Genomic DNA, 19,240 nt, shown 5'->3' with positions numbered 1-19,240 from the left:
CTTGTGGAGTATTGGTTATATGGATTTATTTTGGTTATAAACCTGGGGTTCTCTTCTACACTCTAATATAACTTTGGTTCGTCTTATAAACGACAATTATTAATCATACATTATTGCTGTTCAATTTAACTGATGAAATGCTCATAATCTCGTCATCGCCCCCATCATTATTTTCATCATCGTCGTCGGGATCGTCATTAACGATATCGTCTAAATTCGGTGTTTTGATGCGATTGCGTATTATAATGTCACGTTCAGCTGGCGTTTCCAAGTGTAAAGGATTTGTTACGATCTCGCATTCATCCATATCACGACCCTGAAGACCTAGAGTCAAATTGACTTTGGAATGGTGACCTTCACATGGACCCGTTGATAATTGGCCCCCAACCCCTCGTGTAGCTGAAACAGGTGGCGGCTTCAGTCGGGAAGGATCAAGTAATGAAGGTATTTTATTGGACTTCTTCGGAGTACGGGCAGGAGAGCTTTTCCTCGAACTGTTGAATGATTTCAATTGCTTGGCTCTATGTAGGGGAAATATAAAGATTATTTCAGGTTTAACTAAAGTGAGAAATAAAACATACGCTTCAATTAGTTTTAATAAAAGTCTGTGATATGCCTCATATTCCTCACGACCGAATTCATTTGGATCATGCCGAGCATGTTCATACATATCACAGAATTGATGGATCATACGTTGTGTTCCATTGAGACACGAAGAAAGTGTGGTCAATAGAAATGATCTTAGGTTATCATATGGATGTCGTGTTGCTCCATCGTACTTGGCAATTTCACGTTCTGCAATACACAAAGAGATTTCTGGTGAGCAAATACTATTCAACAATGATTTATGCTTTCAAATCATACCTAAAATTTTTACATCATCCACTGCCTGCATGCGATAGTAATATGTAGGTAAGGGCTTATCTTTTTGCAGGATATATTTATCATCGTTCCACAATAATTTGGGTTCTTGAGCAATTTTCTGTATACAATCCAAACGACGTTCTATTTCTTTTCTAAGTGCCTTCAAAACGGAAATATATTAAAGACTAGTGTTTTCAATGGATGGCACGAACATATATTATACCTTCTTGGCATCATTTCCCACGGGAACATGAGGACCTCTTCTACTCCTCAATGTAAAACGCATTATTTGCCGTTTGGCAAATATGAAAAGCATTACAAAGGTCAATACACCACCCCCAATGATGATGATTATCATAACACCCGACAATTGCTCCATTTTGTTGCTTTGGTCTTTCACAATGCTTTTTGTGGCTTTCAAGGGTGGAGTTTTAAACAAACCCTCGGATTTGTCAATATCTTTCAGCCGCAACCAAGATAGGCTCCCCGTAGACATGTGTAGGGCTTGTATTCCTTATAAACGGAGGGCAATTTTATAGAAATTCCACAAATTAACTTTTACATTGTTTGGGTGGGTATTGTTTTTTAACCCAGCTGTTTGCATACTATTAATGAGCAGTGTTGCCAATTCATTCTTTTTGTGAATGTTACCATACTCAATAGAAGATGGCTTATGTGCCATGAAAGGTGGCCAGCTGATGTCAAAAATAATTTACATTTGTGAATTATTACCTCAAGTTCTGGTATACGAGCATTATGTGACTCTACCAACACACACAGACGTGGAACTAAAACCAAAAAAAAAAAACAAAATGAATTATTACCGCCACTACTTGTTTAATTGTTGCAGGAATTTTTACTTCCGGTTTCATTTCTATTCTAAGTTAGATAAGAACAACAACTTGCAGTTACTATTATTGGTAAGTAACAAATTGCTTAATATTTTCTTTTGAACATTTGCATTGCATTATTAGTTTTAATTTGTTAACTATTATTATAATTATTATTTTAATTGAAAATACTTTTAGAAACCTATGGTTAACTTTTATTAACAAGAAATTATCTGGGATCTTCAGTAAAATTAGGATTATCGAAACACTTTCTAGTATTTCTTGAATTTATTGTTGAGATTACATCTCCCGATTGGATACTGTTATAATCGGACTCCACTTCCTCATCGTCGTGCCAGTTTATAGCATTTCCTTGATTCCTGCTACAATCCCCATGCTCCGTACGCATGCTAGGTTTCTCCGTTTTCTTGCATAATTGCAATCTACCACAACACTGTGATATATATGTAATTCCAAAATATCTAAAGCAAACATCAGATGCACCCTTCAGACAATTGAAAAACTCTGGCATAAATGAAGGGTTTATAACAGCATACACTATAATGTTCATAGCTAATTGTATCGCATTTAATGTAATACAAATAACTTCCAGACGTTGCATAGTTCTGAAATCTACTTTGTTAACATCGCCACCATATAATAGATTAACAGCACTTTTCCTCGAAGTTAAATGCGCTGGAAGTTCACCAACTAGATATAGGGTAATGACAATCAGAATAGTTACGGTTAGCTTCATTTGGTGTTTATAGCGATTTTGAGTTGTCTGCGAACAATTGTGTTGCTTGCATTTTTTGCTTTGCTTGGTCCATTTACAAAAAGCAATAAGAATCGCTGTATTTCCAACCACTAGGAAGATTGCAGGTAAAAGCGTCAGTAAAATAAAGGTGAACCAATTATGTATCATGTAGTATCTGAAAGGATTATGATAAATCAATTTATTAGCAATAAATGTGGGAAATCGAGAAATATTCTTAAAACGTCCTTGTTTGTTGGTATATACTTTTAATAATTAACCAACTTCGTATTGTACAGGTAAAAATCAAGTATTATCTCGGTTACATTTATTTACCATATTAATTTGGACCATGCCATCATTAAAACTTTTCTATTGCTGTTGTGTTTAAATTTGAAAACAAAAAAATCGTTATCTTCTCAAAAAGGAGTTGCGTAAACATTTTGAGCGGAATGCCACAGTTTAAAATCATGAACCTTCAAGATAAACGACTGTTCTACTCTTTTAGCATAATTTTGTGCTGTTAATGTCACTCACTAAACATTTGCAATCAATAGAATTATTTTACCAAATAGCTAATCGTTGTTTACAATCGAATTTATCAGGCGTAACAAACTACTCCAGTGGTCTTTCCTTCAACAAAATTTCCCCACTTTGTAATTACGAATCAAATCAATAATCAAGAATTAATGGATAACACTATTTGGGGTTAACTGTGTCATTCCTTTACACTGCGCCATGTCAATTTCACACTGTGCCTAAGGCCCTTATCTTATCTGCCCAATCAACAAATAATTTATAACGGTGATAGTTTTCAAAGCAGTTGATATCAAAGTACACATGTATTATCTATTTTTCATGGAAATCAAATGTTACTTACTTGGAGAAATAGAATGCTGTGGTCTCAAATGATCCATCGTTGTTGACCACAAACACAAAGAAATAGGGTAAATTTACGGCAATTGCAATTAATATGGAGACAACAATCATGTGTCTTGCCACAATGCGCCTGCAAAACGATGGTGTACCACTGCCCATCTTACGAAGATAGAGGAAACGATCCAAACTAACGCAAGCTAGTATTAAATTCGCTGCTCCTGTGCTAATACCAAACAGAGGAGTTTGCCATTGAAAATCATAAGCCATCCAAAAATTACTGGAATAGAGGAAGCTCCTTGAAAAGGCTGTTAATGTGATGAGTAAGCATGAAAGACAATCCAGCCATGACAAAGCAGCCAAATATGAGAAGGCGGATGGGCTCATTTTCGGTCTCATAAATACAATTGCATTTATGAAATTCGCACATAAACCGAACACGGCCAAGGAAGGCACAATAAATGCGTATATTATAAATTCAATAGCAGATAATTCTCCTCTCCTCCAAACACATTCTACATTTTCATGGGATTCTTCACCCGTAGACTCCAGGGATAAGGATGTCGATAAAATAACGGTGAATGTTTTTGTACTTTCTATACATTGCATATTTTCATGCGCTAAACTTTGCGTGTTAAAGTCTACCAATCTACTGACTCGGAAAAGTCTCGTTAACAATTTCGCTGATGGAGTTCTGACACACACCTTTTACTCCTTTTCTGTTTGTTTTATGGCCGATTATCATATTTGTTTATCTATCAATGAAATTTTCTGTTGCAATATGTTAATAAGCGGTTGGCCAAACTCATGATAATGGGCTGACAGATGGTAGTCTTGTGAAATGATGAAGCAAACAATCACTGTCGATTTATTTCTGCTATAGAATTGGACGTTCAATGACACTTGCGTCTTTTACTAAATATGCAATTAATTAATTAGAAGAGGAATACTCATTTTAGTTTGTTTATTCAACCTATTGACCCTTTGGAATTCGTAATCTGTACTAATGCATTTGAGACGCTCTCAAATAAAATTCATGGTTTGCCGTTTCTCCTCTCAATGAAGATACCCAATATTGTTAATATTGTCCCTATTGTTGTTGTTGTTGTTCAACGTTTTCAGGACTATCCATATGCTTATAGTTCGGATTCGTCTTTTACCTTTGCCAAATGGGCAAAAACAAGATTTTACATTTTAATAAGGTTCTCCATGATGGTGCCCGAGAGGCACAGGAAATTGTTATCTTCAGAACATTTTCGTTTACTTGGGTACTATTTGATATTAATGGGCTCAAACTATCAAGACCCTCTTGGGAAATTCAATATTTTCATGAAACGCCTGCTGACCCCACTATTTCCCTTTATTATCCCGTGGTCGAAAATGTGATACGCAAAAATTCGCGACAGTTCTGTCAAAGTCTCAAAACCCAGCAATTTATTTATAGTCCTCCCGGAGTATTCCAGAAATAGTGATGAAAATCAAAGTAACCAATGTACTGTTTTATGGCAATCTATTTCTTTTCAAATTTCAATTGGGCATTTTCAATTAATTGCCAGTGCAATAAAAAATATGGCAACTTTAATATTCTATTGTGAATGACTGTTGGACATTCCGTCATCGTAATCTAATGTTTTGATTTTTCCGTCGATAGAAAAAAGGACATAGTTTAGTTTATTTGGGGACTGCAGGAGAAAAAAAATGAAATTAAGCACAAATATAAATCAATTATGGAATAAAAGAAAGACTCATACCGACGAAAACTGGTGTACTTATCTGTTTTTTGCCGCTCTGCGTATAGTGTTGGTATTTATGGGTACAGGATATTTGCATCCTGATGAATTGTTTCAAAGCGTTGAAGTTATAAATGGTAAGACTTTGGCTTTGAAAGATCATACCACATATTGACGGTATATATTTAGGTGACCACTTTCGTTTGGAGCATGTACGGACATGGGAATTCAACAATACAATGCCGGTACGAAGTATAACACTTCCTTTTTTGCTTCTACGGGTTCCTTGGAGTTTTCTAGAATTTGCAGCCCTGTATATGCGAGAGTACTTTAACATAGAGATTCTTTGTGGCTATACGTACTTGGTATTTCCTCGTTTAATTTATTGCATTCTATCATTTGCCAGTGATTGGGCCCTATTCCGAGTATGTGTGCTGTATAGTCTTCGGTATGAAATACGGCTTTTGGCTTTAAGCAGCAGTTGGGTAATACTTGTATTTGGTACTCGTACATTTTCGAATACCATAGAGATGACTGTATGTTCGTTGGTTTTATACTTTGTGGCAGAATGTATGATTGCTACCAACACCATTGTATATAAAAAGGAATTTCTGGAGGAAAAATATGATAAAGCATCGTCCATTGGAGAGCGTGTCAAAATTTGGAAGCTCAAAAATGCCCTACCCACGCACAATTTTAATAAGATTTTCGCCATGTCAACCCTGTGTGTGGTGGGAATATTTAATCGGCCCACATTTTTATTATTTGGAGCTCCAATGGTATTCTATTGGCTGCTAAGAGGTATGGGGACCAAAAGTGTTACATTCACTGATTTTCATTTACGTATGGTGTTATTTTGTTTGTGTGCCATTCCTGCCATTTTATTTTTTGTATTATGTGATTCTTTATACTATAAGTACTTGACGTCCGGTGAAATTATGACAAGGGCTATAAGCATTGACAACTTTGTTTTTACTCCTTGGAATTTTATTAAATACAATTTGGATGCTAAGAACACGGCTGAGCATGGCTTGCATCCAAAGTATATACATTTGCTGGTAAATGTACCTTTGCTCTATGGAATTTTGGGAGTAATAGCCCTTGTTTCGTTTGGGCAACTTATGATAAGATTCTTTCGGGCGGAATATCAGGGGCTACCTCGAGCTCAAAGCATTGTTGGCCTAATGTCTGCTTCTATATTTATACCACTTTTCTTTTTGTCTCTGATAAATCACCAGGAACCCAGATTTCTTCTGCCTCTTACATATCCCATTATTTTGCTGCATGGCCCAAAACTATTAACAGGATTCTGTTCACAATATCCTTTTCGAATGGAACACCCAGCGTTGAGAGTGTTGTATGAGAAATTGTTGTGCACAAAGGCATCAGCCATTTATGTTCTGAAAATTTGGTATTTTGCAAATATAGCTCTTACCGTGTTCTTCGGTTTCATACACCAGGCTGGAGTCATTCCAATGGCTCAACATTTTGAACAGATGGTAAAATTAAAATCTCCAGACCAAAACATACATTTGATAACATCTCATACTTACATGTTCCCTCTATCTTTTGTAAATATTCCTAGTACTCAAACAGTCCATGTGAATCCACAGACTGGCCAGAGATTTAAAAAACGTAAAGATTTCTATCTCTATGAATATGGAGGCCTAGATATGAAGCAATTAATAGCACGCATAAGACTAATAGCATCTCATTGTGAGCTTAAAAAAGAAACCAAAAAACTAAAGTATCGCCTCTTCTTGGCCATACCTTCATCGCTTACCGATGATCTCAATTATGCCCTTGTACAAAGTAATGCAACCTATTTGCATTACGATCTTCACCATGTATTTTACCCTCATCTATCAACTGAAGCCCTGCCTCAGTTTCTGGGTAGACATCCGGGAATTATTGATCCTCCACATTGGTCGGAAGATGATTTCCAAGGCATCTGTGTAATGGAACAGACGCCCGAGCTAAGTTTTAGCTATGTGAGTAAACAATTATCGTCATTTATTCATCAGTTTGGCTTGGCATTGTACGAGTTTGAGCTCAAAAGGAATGTACCGAAAAGTAAACGCACTCTCACTAATTCCAAATGTTATACATAGTTCCATTGACATTTAAATTAAGTTAGATATACGTTTTCTTTTTAATGTTTTTTATTGAATAACCAAACCAAAGATAGTTTTAAAAATCTACTTAACCAAATATTTGGAAATTAACCAATATAATGGAAATTCTCTTTTTAAAATTGGTTAGATGTTATCCTGAGCTATTTTCAAACATGCCAACAATACAATAAGAGTTTCCGTATGTATTGGCCTCAATGTAGTTTTTCCAAATTGAAAATCTTCGGCAGAATTTGGAATACTTGGTGCGTTATGTATTTGATTTTAGAATTATAATGCGAGACATTCCTCCCAACATCATCCATATACTTTTCTAATTTATTTTGTTATTCACTTAAGCCTTCATTCACATACTATAGATCATAATTAAAAATTGTAAATGCTTTTTATAATAAAATTGTAATTTGAAAAAATGTCAAAGCAATGGAAGCAAATTAAAAAAAATACAATTTTTGATCTCAATAAATCTACGACGATAAAGGGCGACGATTCTACTGAACTTACACCTTTCTGCGCTGTGCCTGATAAAATTTGTCATCTATATTATTGTAATAATCAAGAAATTGTAATTCCCTGGATCATGGACGGACTCAGGCTAAGAGCAACGGTTGAAGCTCTCATTACTGATGGCGACATTTTTCATCATCGAAAAAGGTCTGTGCAAATGGTGGCTTTGGTTGGAGTTCATTTCTAATATGATTTAATAAATCTTGAAATTTAAACAAATACTTGACGAGATCTTGTCTCACTTTATAATGCTGTATAGAAATAGGAGAAACTTCAGAACGTGTTGTAAATAGTGACAATTCCCAAAAAGATGGATGAAATGTAAATGAAAGAATTACTGCCAGACCATAGCCAAGTTCTACAGAAGATAAAGAAAGTGTCAACATTTTCAGGAGGGTGAATTTATTTATAGATAGCCGTATGGATATAAGAGCGAAAGCAGAAGGTACAGTGAGGTCAAGCTGCATGTTTGAATGCAGGGGAATGATCAAAAGTTACTCGGCAGCAGGGTATGATGAAAAGAAACTTGATTCAGCTCGATTACCGAGAGACGAGACTAAATTTATTCATAGGTAGCTGAATGGATATAAGAGCAAAAGCAGATTGTACGAAACTTGCTTGAATGCAAGGGAATGATCCACAGTTACTCGGAGCACGATGAAAGGACATTTCCTGGTAAGAGCCAGGAATCACAGGGGGAAACATGGACAACGCAATGTCGGTAGAAGATTCCATATGGAATGAGGTTGAAGAGCAGAGCCTTCGAAACCACATTCGAAGTTTGTTATGATGAATAATTCTCTCGCCAGCAAAACCTGGGACATAAGCTGTGATCAAATCATTAACCAAATAACCAACGGTTGTCCAATATTTCTAACATCTCTTTAATGGTCGATATGCGTACCACTTTTCGTCTATCTTGTTGATGTTTTTCATCGGTTTTCCACTTCGATGGTTCATTGAAAATGGAACAAAGTCAAAAACTTGAAAAACAGAGTATAACCTTTCGATTTGCTACAACAACTTTCGATTTTCGATTTGGTACAACAACAATAAGAATATTAGAATCCTACACACACACAAATTTTTTTCTGATTCAATCACGAAATTAATTGATCCAAAAAATTTTTTAATTGAAATGTCTTCAATCACAGAAATGATAGTATCAATTAAAAAAATTAATTGTCAGTCAATTGAAAAATTAATTGATCCAATTAAAAAAACTAATTGATACTATTAATTTGTGTGATTAATTTTTATTTCAATTAAAAAATTTGTTGAATCAATTAAGTTTTTAATTGAATATTTTTTAAAATTCAATTAAGATTTTAATTGGAAAAATTTTCGTGAAATTTTTTCTGTGCATGGTAACTGGATTTACCCGGTTGTAGACTAGTGGCATCTGGGAATGCGATATGATCTAGGGAACTACTAAAGGGTAGTAGAAAATTTCTTAACCTTCACAAATTGGGTCATTTATTATTTATAAACCGAAGTTTTTATAGGCTATACAAACAATTGAAATTATTTTGAAAAATTACATATTTATTATGGGGGCTTTGTAACAGAGCCAATGTTTCCTGTTATCGGTAGATTTTTGTTCTGATTTAGTTTTTATTCCATGTTAATTAATTTCATGAAATAAAACAATGTTATGATATTTGAAAGATTTCAGTTTATTCACGTTTTAAAGTTGATTTAGGCATTTGGTTTTATGTTTTTGTTTTTTTTTTTTTTTAATATTGTAAATTTGAAATGAGCATTATTACATTTAGATAAGTATATGTTATTTTCTATTTGTCAATGTCCTGTGGTTTAAAGAAAACTGGGATTTTGTTTTATTTTTATTTTTGGATTGCTGCTTTTTGTTCTTTGAAACTTACAACTATATTTGAGTTTGTTTAAAATGTTTAAATTCATAAAATGTTGGTATTCTCTATGGATATGATTAATTTAGATTTTATATAATAATTTTGTTACCTTTATTTAAATTCAGATAATAATGTTAAATTAAGTAAATGTTGTTTTTTTATTGGTATATTTTATAATTCAAAAATGTTTATCTCAAGCTAATAAAAAAATGTTATAATTAAATTTCTTTTTAATGAGAAAATGATCTTTTCAGCCACGAATAAATTTAATAATTTTTTTTGTATTTGTTAATTCTAACAATTATTAATAAGAAGTGTTAACAATTTTTTCCAGTTACATACTAATAATAAAAGTACATATTTTGTTGGGGGTTTTTAAAACAACAAAAATATTAATGAATACAAAGTAGAACAAAAATATATGAGTACTTAGTTTTTTTTATTTTTTTTTTTTTTTGAAATATATCTTATACATTGGTACCCTTTTTTATTACTTTAATTAATTAAATTATATTATAAATTAATGGTGTTTTTTTATAAATAATATTCATACTAGTATGTATGTTTGTTTATCTACTATACAAAGTTATAGAATTTACAAAGTCTATTCATAAAAGTTTTTACGATTTTGTTAGTTAGTTTGTTTTGTGTTTGACATACCTTTTTATGAGAAATATTTAGTTACAACTAAATATTTGTTAAAGACGCTCTTAGTTTTAAGAATCATAGTTGGTTGATTAGGTACTAATGCGTTTTCTCTTAATATTTTATATTAAATAGTTGATAAAGATATATATATAGCTTGGCTACGTTGTTAATAATAATATTATTATATGTATGTTTTTTTTTTTTTTTGTTTATACTCATATATATGTATATATAGGTTCATAAAAAGTAGTCATAAAATATACTATATATGTGTGTATAGAGATATATGGGTATGTTAAAGTTTTTCTTTTTTTCTATTTAATTTGAGATTACAACTAAACATGTTTATGGAGAAGTAATGAATTTATCTAAATTGCATTGAATATACATACACACTTAAATATCTGTTGTCCTTAAGGATATAGAGCTATATGTATTTTGTAAGTTTAAATTATACCTGAAGCTTTCGGTTTTTGTTTTTGATGTTTCAAAAAGATGATATTGAATTCATACATACATATGTTGTAAGGAGTAAAAAAAGGTTGTGTTTTCTGATGAAAGTGATACGCCATTTCTAAATTTAGATTGTCTAAAAATATTTCTTAGCTTTTAGATGACAATGGTAAATTTATTATATTATTTAGAAATCTATTGTTGATTTTTTTTAGCAAAGAGGATATTTAGTCTCGAACTAAATATAAATTCTCTAGACCATTTATCTTATTTCAGCATTTCGCGTTTGTCCTTTCTATTTCCTCTTTTTGTCAATAAATAGAATTTCTTTTATGATCCTATATATATACTAAATTTAATGATAAATGTTTTTTGTTTAGATATATTCGAAAACCTTATATATAATTTCTTTTTCTTATAGTGTTCTAATTAAAATTTTAATTTATTGTGGTACTTGAAGACTCCTACCATTACAAATATCAAATTTGTATAGGCGTATAAATAAATTAAATAAACACACATAGTTTATTTTTTATTTTTAAATTCAGCGATTTCGGGTTAATAGTTTTGTCCATTTATAGTTTCTTGCTTTAGAAAAAAGAAACGTTTTAGGGCTCGCCTAATGCAGGGGCTAACATTATTGGCGAGCTTTGATTTTATCTTGAAATATTGAGAAATATATATAATTGTCATATTTTGGTTTTCTTAATATATGTATATTTTTTTATTTCTCTAATGGTTTTAAAACTGATAGAATTCACAATGGAATGGAGAAATATTAAAATTTAATATTGTGCTTTTCATATATTATTAAGACAAATTGAAAGACATTAAAATTTAAGAGCTTGTGGAGAGACCATATTCTCCATGGGATTTGTGGCCAAAGTCTGGGAATTTGTCAAAAGATAACTTGAAGGATGAATTTGCGGTATTTTTAATCTAATATATATTTTTAAATTTTTGCCTTTATTATAAATATAAAATATGAAACACTTATAAAATTTTAATGTCCAGATTATGGATAAAAATTCATAGAAATTTTATTTATATCTTATTTGCTAAAGTAATGTTAGGTTATTTAAGAAAAACAAAAATGTGACGATTTTTAATATCAAATTTATAGCTAATAAGGAATTGAAAGAAAAAGAAATTATCTACCATTCCCGATAGATTCATGTAAATCCTTGGGACCATATGGTTTTCAAAAATCCACAATGAAAATTTCAGATTGCTAACTAAAAATTCCTAATTTTTGAAATCATAATTTCTAAGGATTTCTGTGAGAGACCAAGGTTTTATTATCCACTGCATTCTCTTATACTGGTTTCTCTTGCAAATAGACATTTTACTACCGTAAATAACATGTATTCCAAAAAAGTTCTGCTTTAATAGCAAATATTCTGGTATTATGTCTAATGCCAAAAATGGTATTTTTATTGGAAAAGGGTTAAATGTTTTCTATAGATTGTTCTAAGTTGGAATAGTTTTTTTTTAGGAATATATTTGAATATTTAGAGTTCAAAAGAGTCTATTTTTCCTCAACTACTGTTTCTCATATCAACAAATTTTTTGCTGTTTCAACAGAATTTTTTCTACAGTTTCTGAATATTTCACTTCCATTCGTTCGTTCAATCTATTCCCTCTCTTTGTTAGAAAATTGGATATTTGAATTTGATGCAGTTTTGGGTCAGTTTGACTTCAAGCAGAATAGAATAGAAAATATTTGCTGAATTATCAAATATTGTTTGCTTTAAATTATTTGCCAGATTTTTTGTCGTTTCATCGGATTCGCTGTTTTCTTTATGAGCAACTAACTTTAAGGATAATAAACGAATTTACTGATGTGAAGAACAATCAAACGATTTTATGTTAAAATCTTGAATTCAAAACCGATTTAATTGCGTTATGTTGTAAATGGATCCTGATGACAATCGAGCTTAAACAGCTTGGCATTTTTTGTAATTTTCTAATGAAGGATGCAGAAATTTGCATGGAAAAAATCTTTGTCTATTTTAGTAAATTGGGAAACTCTAATTGGGAAACTCTAAATATTTAGTAAATTGAGAATTGGGAAACTCTAAATATTTAGTAAATTGGGAATTGGGAAACTCAAGAATTGATGAAGTACTGATATAGAAACTGTTAAAGATTTTTTATATATTTTATTTTTATTTTATTAAAAAATTTAAAACCATAATAAATTATGATATTAAATGAGATAGGTACTAACAACAAAGGTTTTCGACCTAAAAAGAAATAGAATTTTACTACTTTTTCCAAGAATACGAAGGAAAGAAAAGTGTAAGGAAGGTATTTGAAAATTTTTTGAAATACAATTTAGTATTTTTCCCAAGAATTTGAAAGAAAGGCTGAAGCGGAGGTATTTGAAATTAAGCTATTTTGATTGAATTTGAAAGCCAAATATTTGAGGGAAAATTTTAGTAATTTTCATATAAAATTTGGTAAATCTAATTTAAGAAAATAATTTATTGGTTTAAAAAAAGTTCTTTAACCTTTTTGGGGCATAGTTAAAAAATCATCCACTATATATATTTCTAGTTTTATGCCTAGTTTAAAATTCTAGATATAGAAGAAACGATATAATTATCCCTTTTGGGAGAAAGAAGAAATATATATTCCAAAATGATGAACTTATATCTATGCACATCCATTACAATTATAATAAATTTGATCTGCTATTTTCAGGAGTGTCCAATATTATTTTTTTTTTTGGAATATTTATGACAAAAAATTACCTTTGTTATATTTTTTATTTCAAAAGAAGTTAATTATTCCCTTCCAATTATTTAGATGTATCTCCAAATATGTTCTATTATTCATGGCTCCTTGTGATGGATTGCTTGATTGGCGATTTTTCCCCAATATTTAAAAATGTCTAAAAAAATGCTATTCAAAATAAATAAATTTTCTTGACGTAGAAGAATATATTAAAAAAAATTTAAACAAACAATTAAATTCGTTCGTTTGGTTATTTCTTCTTTGTTTTTATTTTGGTATCAACTAATATTGCTTAAGATCGATCGGTTGTTGATATGTAAAAAACAAACAAAAAAACACTAAAAAGAAAACAATGAAAAACAAATATCTATATTGTTATATTGAAATTTATACATAAAACATATAATAATTCCAAAAAAAATTTATTTAAATAATTCTATTTTAGTATATTAATAGTATTTAAAGATATATAACTTAATTAAATTCAATGTATAATATTGCTCTGTCTTTTGTTTCACAAAAACATTATTTGAAAAATATTCACAAAATTTACACTAGGAAATTTAATTTTAAAATTATAACAAATAATAATCACTGTTACAATAGTTACAATATAAAGAATATCAATTTAGGAGTTATCATTCTTCACGTTTCTCTTTCCAACGTGAACAGTCCGTTTTTGGTTTGATTTGTTATTTTGACTGTTTAATTTTTTCCCATCTTGAATTTTGTTGTTTGCCAGCAGCCAGTCATAGCCAATGATGATTCTAATGTCCTTGTACAAGTCTAGCAGTAGGCTATTTATGCAGGCACTACATAATCACTATTCATGTAGGAGAAACCTACAAATTCTGATTGATCCAGATTCATCATAAAAACTTTATCCGTAGGCGTTAAGTCGGTCTTTTCCGAAGTGAATTGTTTATCAAAGTTGGAGACATCTTTGCGATGTTTCTGAAAAACAAAAGAATACAAAAGAATTTTGATGAAATAATTTTCTTAATCCTTAGTTTTTACGGAATCTTACAATTTTTGGTTTAAATGGTGGTTGAACTTCACGATTTTCAATTTTTTCCCAATCTATACGTCTAAAGAAAGGATGTAAACGTACATCTTCCTCACCTGTAGGTCCACAACCCAAACGTTTATTGGGCTGTTTCGTTAGGAACTGCAAATTTATATGTATATGAGATTTATTTATTCATTTTCTTTTATTTATTTATTTATATTTGTTTTAATTTATCTCTAATACTTACACCTTTGCAGGCTTCTTTGGCCTCTTTGCTTAAACTCTTCGGATATGATACATTGTGATCTGTTATGGCGGCGAAAAGTTCTTCTTCATCCTCTCCATCAAATGGTGGTTGGCCCACTAACATTTCATATAAAAGAACACCATAGGCCCACCAATCCACGGATTTGCCATAGGGTTGGTATAATATGATCTATTGAAAAATGTAGAAAGCAAGGAAGCAAACAAAGAAAACATTTTTACTCAATTAAATTAATTATAAATCATCAGATTTGAATCATATATCAACATGAAATTGGAATGCTAAAGGTAAGTAATGAGATATTTTATAATTAAATGTTGTCAGCTTTTCAATTCTGATGTTGTCCCTATTTGTCTCAAATTCATGAGGTGACTTAACCACTGTGGTGTAAGGGTATTCAGTGAAGCGTTTCAGTAGCACGGTTGTCACAGAGAATTCTACCAAAAATGGTAGATTTTTTACTGTGTGGTAGATTGGTAGAATTCTTGATGGTTTGGTAGATTTTGCAAAACAACAACTAAGAGATACTTCACCAATTTTCTTCAAAATTTTGACAAAATTCTCTATGGGAGTTAAAATTTGACAAAATTTTCTATAGAAATAAAATTTTGACATATTTTTTTTGTAATTTTTGGTATATTTTTTTTCCCCAATTTTTGATAGATTATTTTTGGATCGAGTGGCAACCATGCTCAAAAGTGGACAATCATGGTTTCCTAAATTTCGTCTATATTTTGGAGGTCATCATGTGATAATTCCTCATGTTCCGATATTCGTAATCGCAATTTATTTAATAACGAAAAAATGATCTCGGACTTCCATCACGGTTGCCACAGTTGCTAGAATTCTACCAAAAATGGTAAAACTATTGATGATGTAGATTTTTCCAAATATTCTTCTTCAACTAAGAAGTACTTCACAAATTTTCTATAAAAAATAAAATTTTAACACCATTAGAAATAAAATTTTAACTATAGAAAAAAATTTTGAAAATTTTTTCTATAAAAATAAAATTTTGAAAAATTTTTCTATAAAAATAAAATTTTGATAAAATTTTCTATAAAAATAAAATTTTCTATAGAAATACAATTTTGAGAAAATTTTCTAGTGTTTCTATAGAACTAAAATTTTGACAAAATTTTCTATAGAAATAAAATGTTGAGAAAATAGAAATACGATTTTGATAAAATCTTCTATAGAAATAAAATTTTGATAAAATTTTCTCCAAAAATAAAATTTTGATAAAATTTTCTATAGAAATAAAATTTTGAGAAAATTTTATATATAGAAATAAATACACCCAAAAAAAGTGAACTGTTTTATAGGAAGAATGAACTACCACGCACGAAAATTGAACTAAATTTTACTCCACATTTTGAGATTTCCACAAAGCGTTGTTAAAACTAGGAAATTTTAATGCCCTGTTGTACTTTTTAAATGCAGTTCACGAAATTACATCATCTTATAGAAGAAAAAATTAACTAAAAGTAAAGAAGAAAAAATCATTGGCGCCAAATCATGACCATTTTAACCATACCGTAGTTCATTCTTACTATTTTTGGGAATCGTACGAAAATTTTCATTTGTTTTAGTTAAAAATGAACTTATGTGTACGGTCATTGAACTTTATACTCGCGTTTTGTTCATAAAATATTTGAGACGTACTAAAATTTCGCAAAAATTAATAAAATTGAACTACAAATAAATAAAAATAAGTCGAATTTGGCGTTAGTTTAACTACGGAAATTTTTTTCTGCGTATTTGAGAAAATTTTCTAGTGTTTCTATAGAACTAAAATTTTGATAAAATCTTCTATAGAAATAAAATTTTGAGAAATTTTTCTGTAAATATAAAATTTTGATAAAATCTTCTATAGAAGTAAATTTTCCGAAAAATTTCTACAGAAATAAAATTTTGAGAAAATTTTATATAAAACTAAAATTTTGAGAAAATTTTCTAGCTTTTCTATAGAAATAAAATCTTGACAAAATTTTCTATAGAAATAAAACTTTCAATAAAATTATACAGAAATAAAATTTTGGGAAAATTTTCTACATAAATAAAATTTTGAGCAAATTTTCTATAGAAATACGATTTTGAGAACATTTTCTATAAAAATAAAATTTTGCAAAATAACATATTATTTTTGTTTGGTAGGTTTATGGTAAACGTTTCTCCAATTCGAACTTTAACTTCAATTTGAACATCTCATTAAAGAGAAGTTTATTTGCCATATTTTGAGTTTGCCAAATTTAAGGGCTACGAAACGAAAATTTTGTCATTGCGAAGATAGGAAAATAGGGCAATATATTAGCTATAAGTGCATCTGTCTATCTGTGACGTGGGTTGGGAGATTCTGGGTTGGCGGGAGCACACTTCCTACCCATCCAGCCAGGAATAATTCGACATATATAGATTCCGGACGGACTAAATGTACCGAGCGTCTACAATTCCTGACGGAATTGTCGAATTGACCATGCCTGGAGGGGTGGGAGGTTTGGTCCTGCACACCCAGCAACTCCCATACTGGCCACCCATGTCACTTCTATCCATCTAGGTTGGGTTAGGTTAGGTTAGGTGGCAGCCCGATGTATCAGGCTCACTTAGACTACTCAGTCCATTGTGATACCACATTGGTCAACTTCTCTCTTATCACTGATTGCTGCCCGATTCCATGTTAAGCTCAATGACAAGGGACCTCCTTTTTATAGCCGAGTCCGAACGGCGTTCCACATTGCAGTGAAACCACTTAGAGAAGCTTTGAAACCCTCACCAGCATTACTGAGGTGGGATAATCCACCGCTGAAAAACGTTTTGGTGTTCGGTCGAAGCAGGAATCAAACCCACGACCTTGTGTATGCAAGGCGGGCATGCTAACCATTGCACCACGGTGGCTCCTTCTATCCATCTAATCGTTATTCTTAATTCATAACCAATCGTCATGAATTTTGTTAAAGGTCCGTCTAACTCGCTTAGAGTATTTATTTATTATTGACTTACCTCCGGCGCTATATAGTCCGGTGTTCCACAAAATGTCTTGGTAGTTTTATCACCCATAATATTCTCCTTACACATGCCAAAATCAGCTATCTTAACATGCCCATCAGCATCCAATAATACATTATCCAATTTAAGATCTCTATATAAAATACCCTTGCTATGCAAAAAGAATAGACCAGCGGCAATTTCGGCAGCATAGAAACTAAAAAATAAATTAAAAAAAATTAAGAAAATAAATATAATAATTTTCCACTTTGTAATTTTATTCTTAACAATAAAAAAAAGGACTTACACAGCAACAGGCTCTTTAAATTTACCAAATTGTTGTATTTGAAACATTAGATCGCCACCATTGACATATTCCATGACAAAGAACAAACGATCCAAGGTCTGAAAACAGGAATGTAATTGAACCAAAAATGGTGGCTTATCCGAAAGAGCTAAAACTCGTTTCTCAATCATTGTACACTCGACATCATCATCTTGGATAATAACATCTTTTTTGAGGATTTTAATGGCATATAACTCTTCGGTGCCTTTGCGTTCGGCCAATAAGACCTATTGGAAATTTCACAAAAATTTGAAAGTTTCGAATTTTATATTAAATTTCGAAATATACCTTGCCAAAGGAACCCTTGCCCAATACTTTGATGAAATTGAAATCACTTGCTCTTATCATATCAGTTTTAGATTGACTTTGGCTATTGGTTTCCGAACGCATTACCAATGGTTTCTTTTGCGATGAGTTCTAGAAAACAAACACCATAGAATTTATACATGATACCTAGCATAGGGGATTCAACTCTTACTCTCATCTGTGATTTAAGTTTTAGAAGATCTTGTGTGGCATCAGCACATGGCACATTGTAGTATTCACCCTCGTCCTGGGTGAGTAGCTTAAACCAGCCATTAGCAGGATTCTGAAAATGCATTCCCGTTTTATATATGTTTTCGTTATATTTTTTTCGTACATACGATACCTTGATAATTTCGGAAATTCCAAATGATAAAGCTCCCATAAAGTCATTTCGTGAAGTACGATCCCAATCCCAGACTTCTATAAGAACTCTGCGATCTTTGTCTTCGGCTTTAAGTTCACTGAAAAAAGGAAAAGTAAAATGACAACTTTATAAAAATTCCGCCTGGTATTATCAATGAGATTTGTACTGTCGATAAAAGGCCAGAGCAACAACGTTCTAAATAAACAGAAAAAAATATTTTTGTCTTCAATTATGAAATTAATTTCTTCAATCACAAAAATGATTATATCATTCACCAATGTCAATAAAAAAAAAATCAATTGATCCCATTAAAAAATTAATTGATACATTTAATGTTAGTGATTGGTTTTTGTTGCAAATTGTTTAAAATTCATTTAATATTTTACTTTAAAAAAATTCGGTGATAATTTTTCCAATTAATTTTGAATTAAAATTTCTTCAATCACGAAGTTGAAAGTATCAATCCCCATCGTAAAATAAAAACTAATAGATTCCATTAAAAAAGTAAGTAATGAATTTAATTTTTTGATTGGTTTTTGTTTTAAATTTTTTTAAATTCAT

The 19,240-nt window shown here is 31.0% G+C and overlaps 4 protein-coding genes across 11 annotated transcripts in view; 1 reads left to right on the top strand and 3 right to left on the bottom strand.

Moving 5' to 3' along the window:
- Positions 1 to 9: 9 nt before the first annotated feature.
- On the bottom strand, positions 10 to 1,469 carry LOC142241155 (uncharacterized). Its single transcript, XM_075312907.1, has 4 exons — positions 1,088 to 1,469; positions 865 to 1,024; positions 582 to 795; positions 10 to 521 (listed from the first exon to the last, which is right to left on the bottom strand). The coding sequence occupies exons 1-4, from the start codon at positions 1,358 to 1,360 to the stop codon at positions 104 to 106; spliced, it is 1,065 nt and encodes a 354-aa protein (XP_075169022.1). The 5' UTR covers positions 1,361 to 1,469; the 3' UTR covers positions 10 to 103.
- Positions 1,470 to 1,826: 357 nt separating this feature from the next.
- Positions 1,827 to 3,958, bottom strand: LOC142239191 (uncharacterized). Its single transcript, XM_075310957.1, has 2 exons — positions 3,329 to 3,958; positions 1,827 to 2,626 (listed from the first exon to the last, which is right to left on the bottom strand). Exons 1-2 carry the CDS (start codon positions 3,931 to 3,933, stop codon positions 1,924 to 1,926), a joined length of 1,308 nt encoding a protein of 435 aa, XP_075167072.1. The 5' UTR covers positions 3,934 to 3,958; the 3' UTR covers positions 1,827 to 1,923.
- A 956-nt stretch (positions 3,959 to 4,914) lies between these two features.
- Positions 4,915 to 7,606, top strand: PIG-Z (phosphatidylinositol glycan anchor biosynthesis class Z). Its single transcript, XM_075311097.1, has 2 exons — positions 4,915 to 5,191; positions 5,244 to 7,606. The coding sequence occupies exons 1-2, from the start codon at positions 5,023 to 5,025 to the stop codon at positions 7,163 to 7,165; spliced, it is 2,091 nt and encodes a 696-aa protein (XP_075167212.1). The 5' UTR covers positions 4,915 to 5,022; the 3' UTR covers positions 7,166 to 7,606.
- Positions 7,607 to 13,772: 6,166 nt separating this feature from the next.
- Positions 13,773 to 19,240, bottom strand: part of Pkc53E (Protein C kinase 53E) — a 129,008-nt gene continuing 123,540 nt past the window's right edge. For all 8 annotated transcript variants that reach the window (XM_075311183.1, XM_075311181.1, XM_075311184.1 and 5 more), the window contains 8 exons: positions 18,659 to 18,776; positions 18,488 to 18,598; positions 18,298 to 18,426; positions 17,971 to 18,236; positions 17,679 to 17,880; positions 14,661 to 14,849; positions 14,432 to 14,572; positions 13,773 to 14,358 (listed from right to left, as the gene is read on the bottom strand). In XM_075311183.1, coding sequence (XP_075167298.1) covers positions 14,206 to 14,358; positions 14,432 to 14,572; positions 14,661 to 14,849; positions 17,679 to 17,880; positions 17,971 to 18,236; positions 18,298 to 18,426; positions 18,488 to 18,598; positions 18,659 to 18,776 — 1,309 coding nt within the window. In that variant the 3' untranslated portion in view covers positions 13,773 to 14,205. The remainder of the gene's footprint in view (positions 14,359 to 14,431; positions 14,573 to 14,660; positions 14,850 to 17,678; positions 17,881 to 17,970; positions 18,237 to 18,297; positions 18,427 to 18,487; positions 18,599 to 18,658; positions 18,777 to 19,240) is intronic.

Source organism: Haematobia irritans, chromosome 5, assembly GCF_050003625.1.
Source record: "Haematobia irritans isolate KBUSLIRL chromosome 5, ASM5000362v1, whole genome shotgun sequence".
In the NCBI taxonomy this organism is placed as follows: domain Eukaryota; kingdom Metazoa; phylum Arthropoda; class Insecta; order Diptera; family Muscidae; genus Haematobia; species Haematobia irritans.
This window is presented reverse-complemented; position numbering and strand designations above follow the sequence as displayed.

What these genes read in the sequence shown, in the direction of transcription:
- PIG-Z (XM_075311097.1), top strand. Translation starts at nt 5,023, where the DNA reads ATGAAATTAAGCACAAATATAAATCAATTATGGAATAAAAGAAAGACT. An exon ending in AAGCGTTGAAGTTATAAATG is followed by an intron (nt 5,192 to 5,243) that starts GTAAGACTTTGG and finishes GTATATATTTAG; the next exon opens with GTGACCACTTTCGTTTGGAG.
- LOC142239191 (XM_075310957.1), bottom strand. Translation starts at nt 3,933, where the DNA reads ATGCAATGTATAGAAAGTACAAAAACATTCACCGTTATTTTATCGACA. An exon ending in ACAGCATTCTATTTCTCCAA is followed by an intron (nt 2,627 to 3,328) that starts GTAAGTAACATT and finishes TAATCCTTTCAG; the next exon opens with ATACTACATGATACATAATT.
- LOC142241155 (XM_075312907.1), bottom strand. Translation starts at nt 1,360, where the DNA reads ATGTCTACGGGGAGCCTATCTTGGTTGCGGCTGAAAGATATTGACAAA. An exon ending in TGGGAAATGATGCCAAGAAG is followed by an intron (nt 1,025 to 1,087) that starts GTATAATATATG and finishes TCCGTTTTGAAG; the next exon opens with GCACTTAGAAAAGAAATAGA. An exon ending in TTATTAAAACTAATTGAAGC is followed by an intron (nt 522 to 581) that starts GTATGTTTTATT and finishes TCCCCTACATAG; the next exon opens with AGCCAAGCAATTGAAATCAT.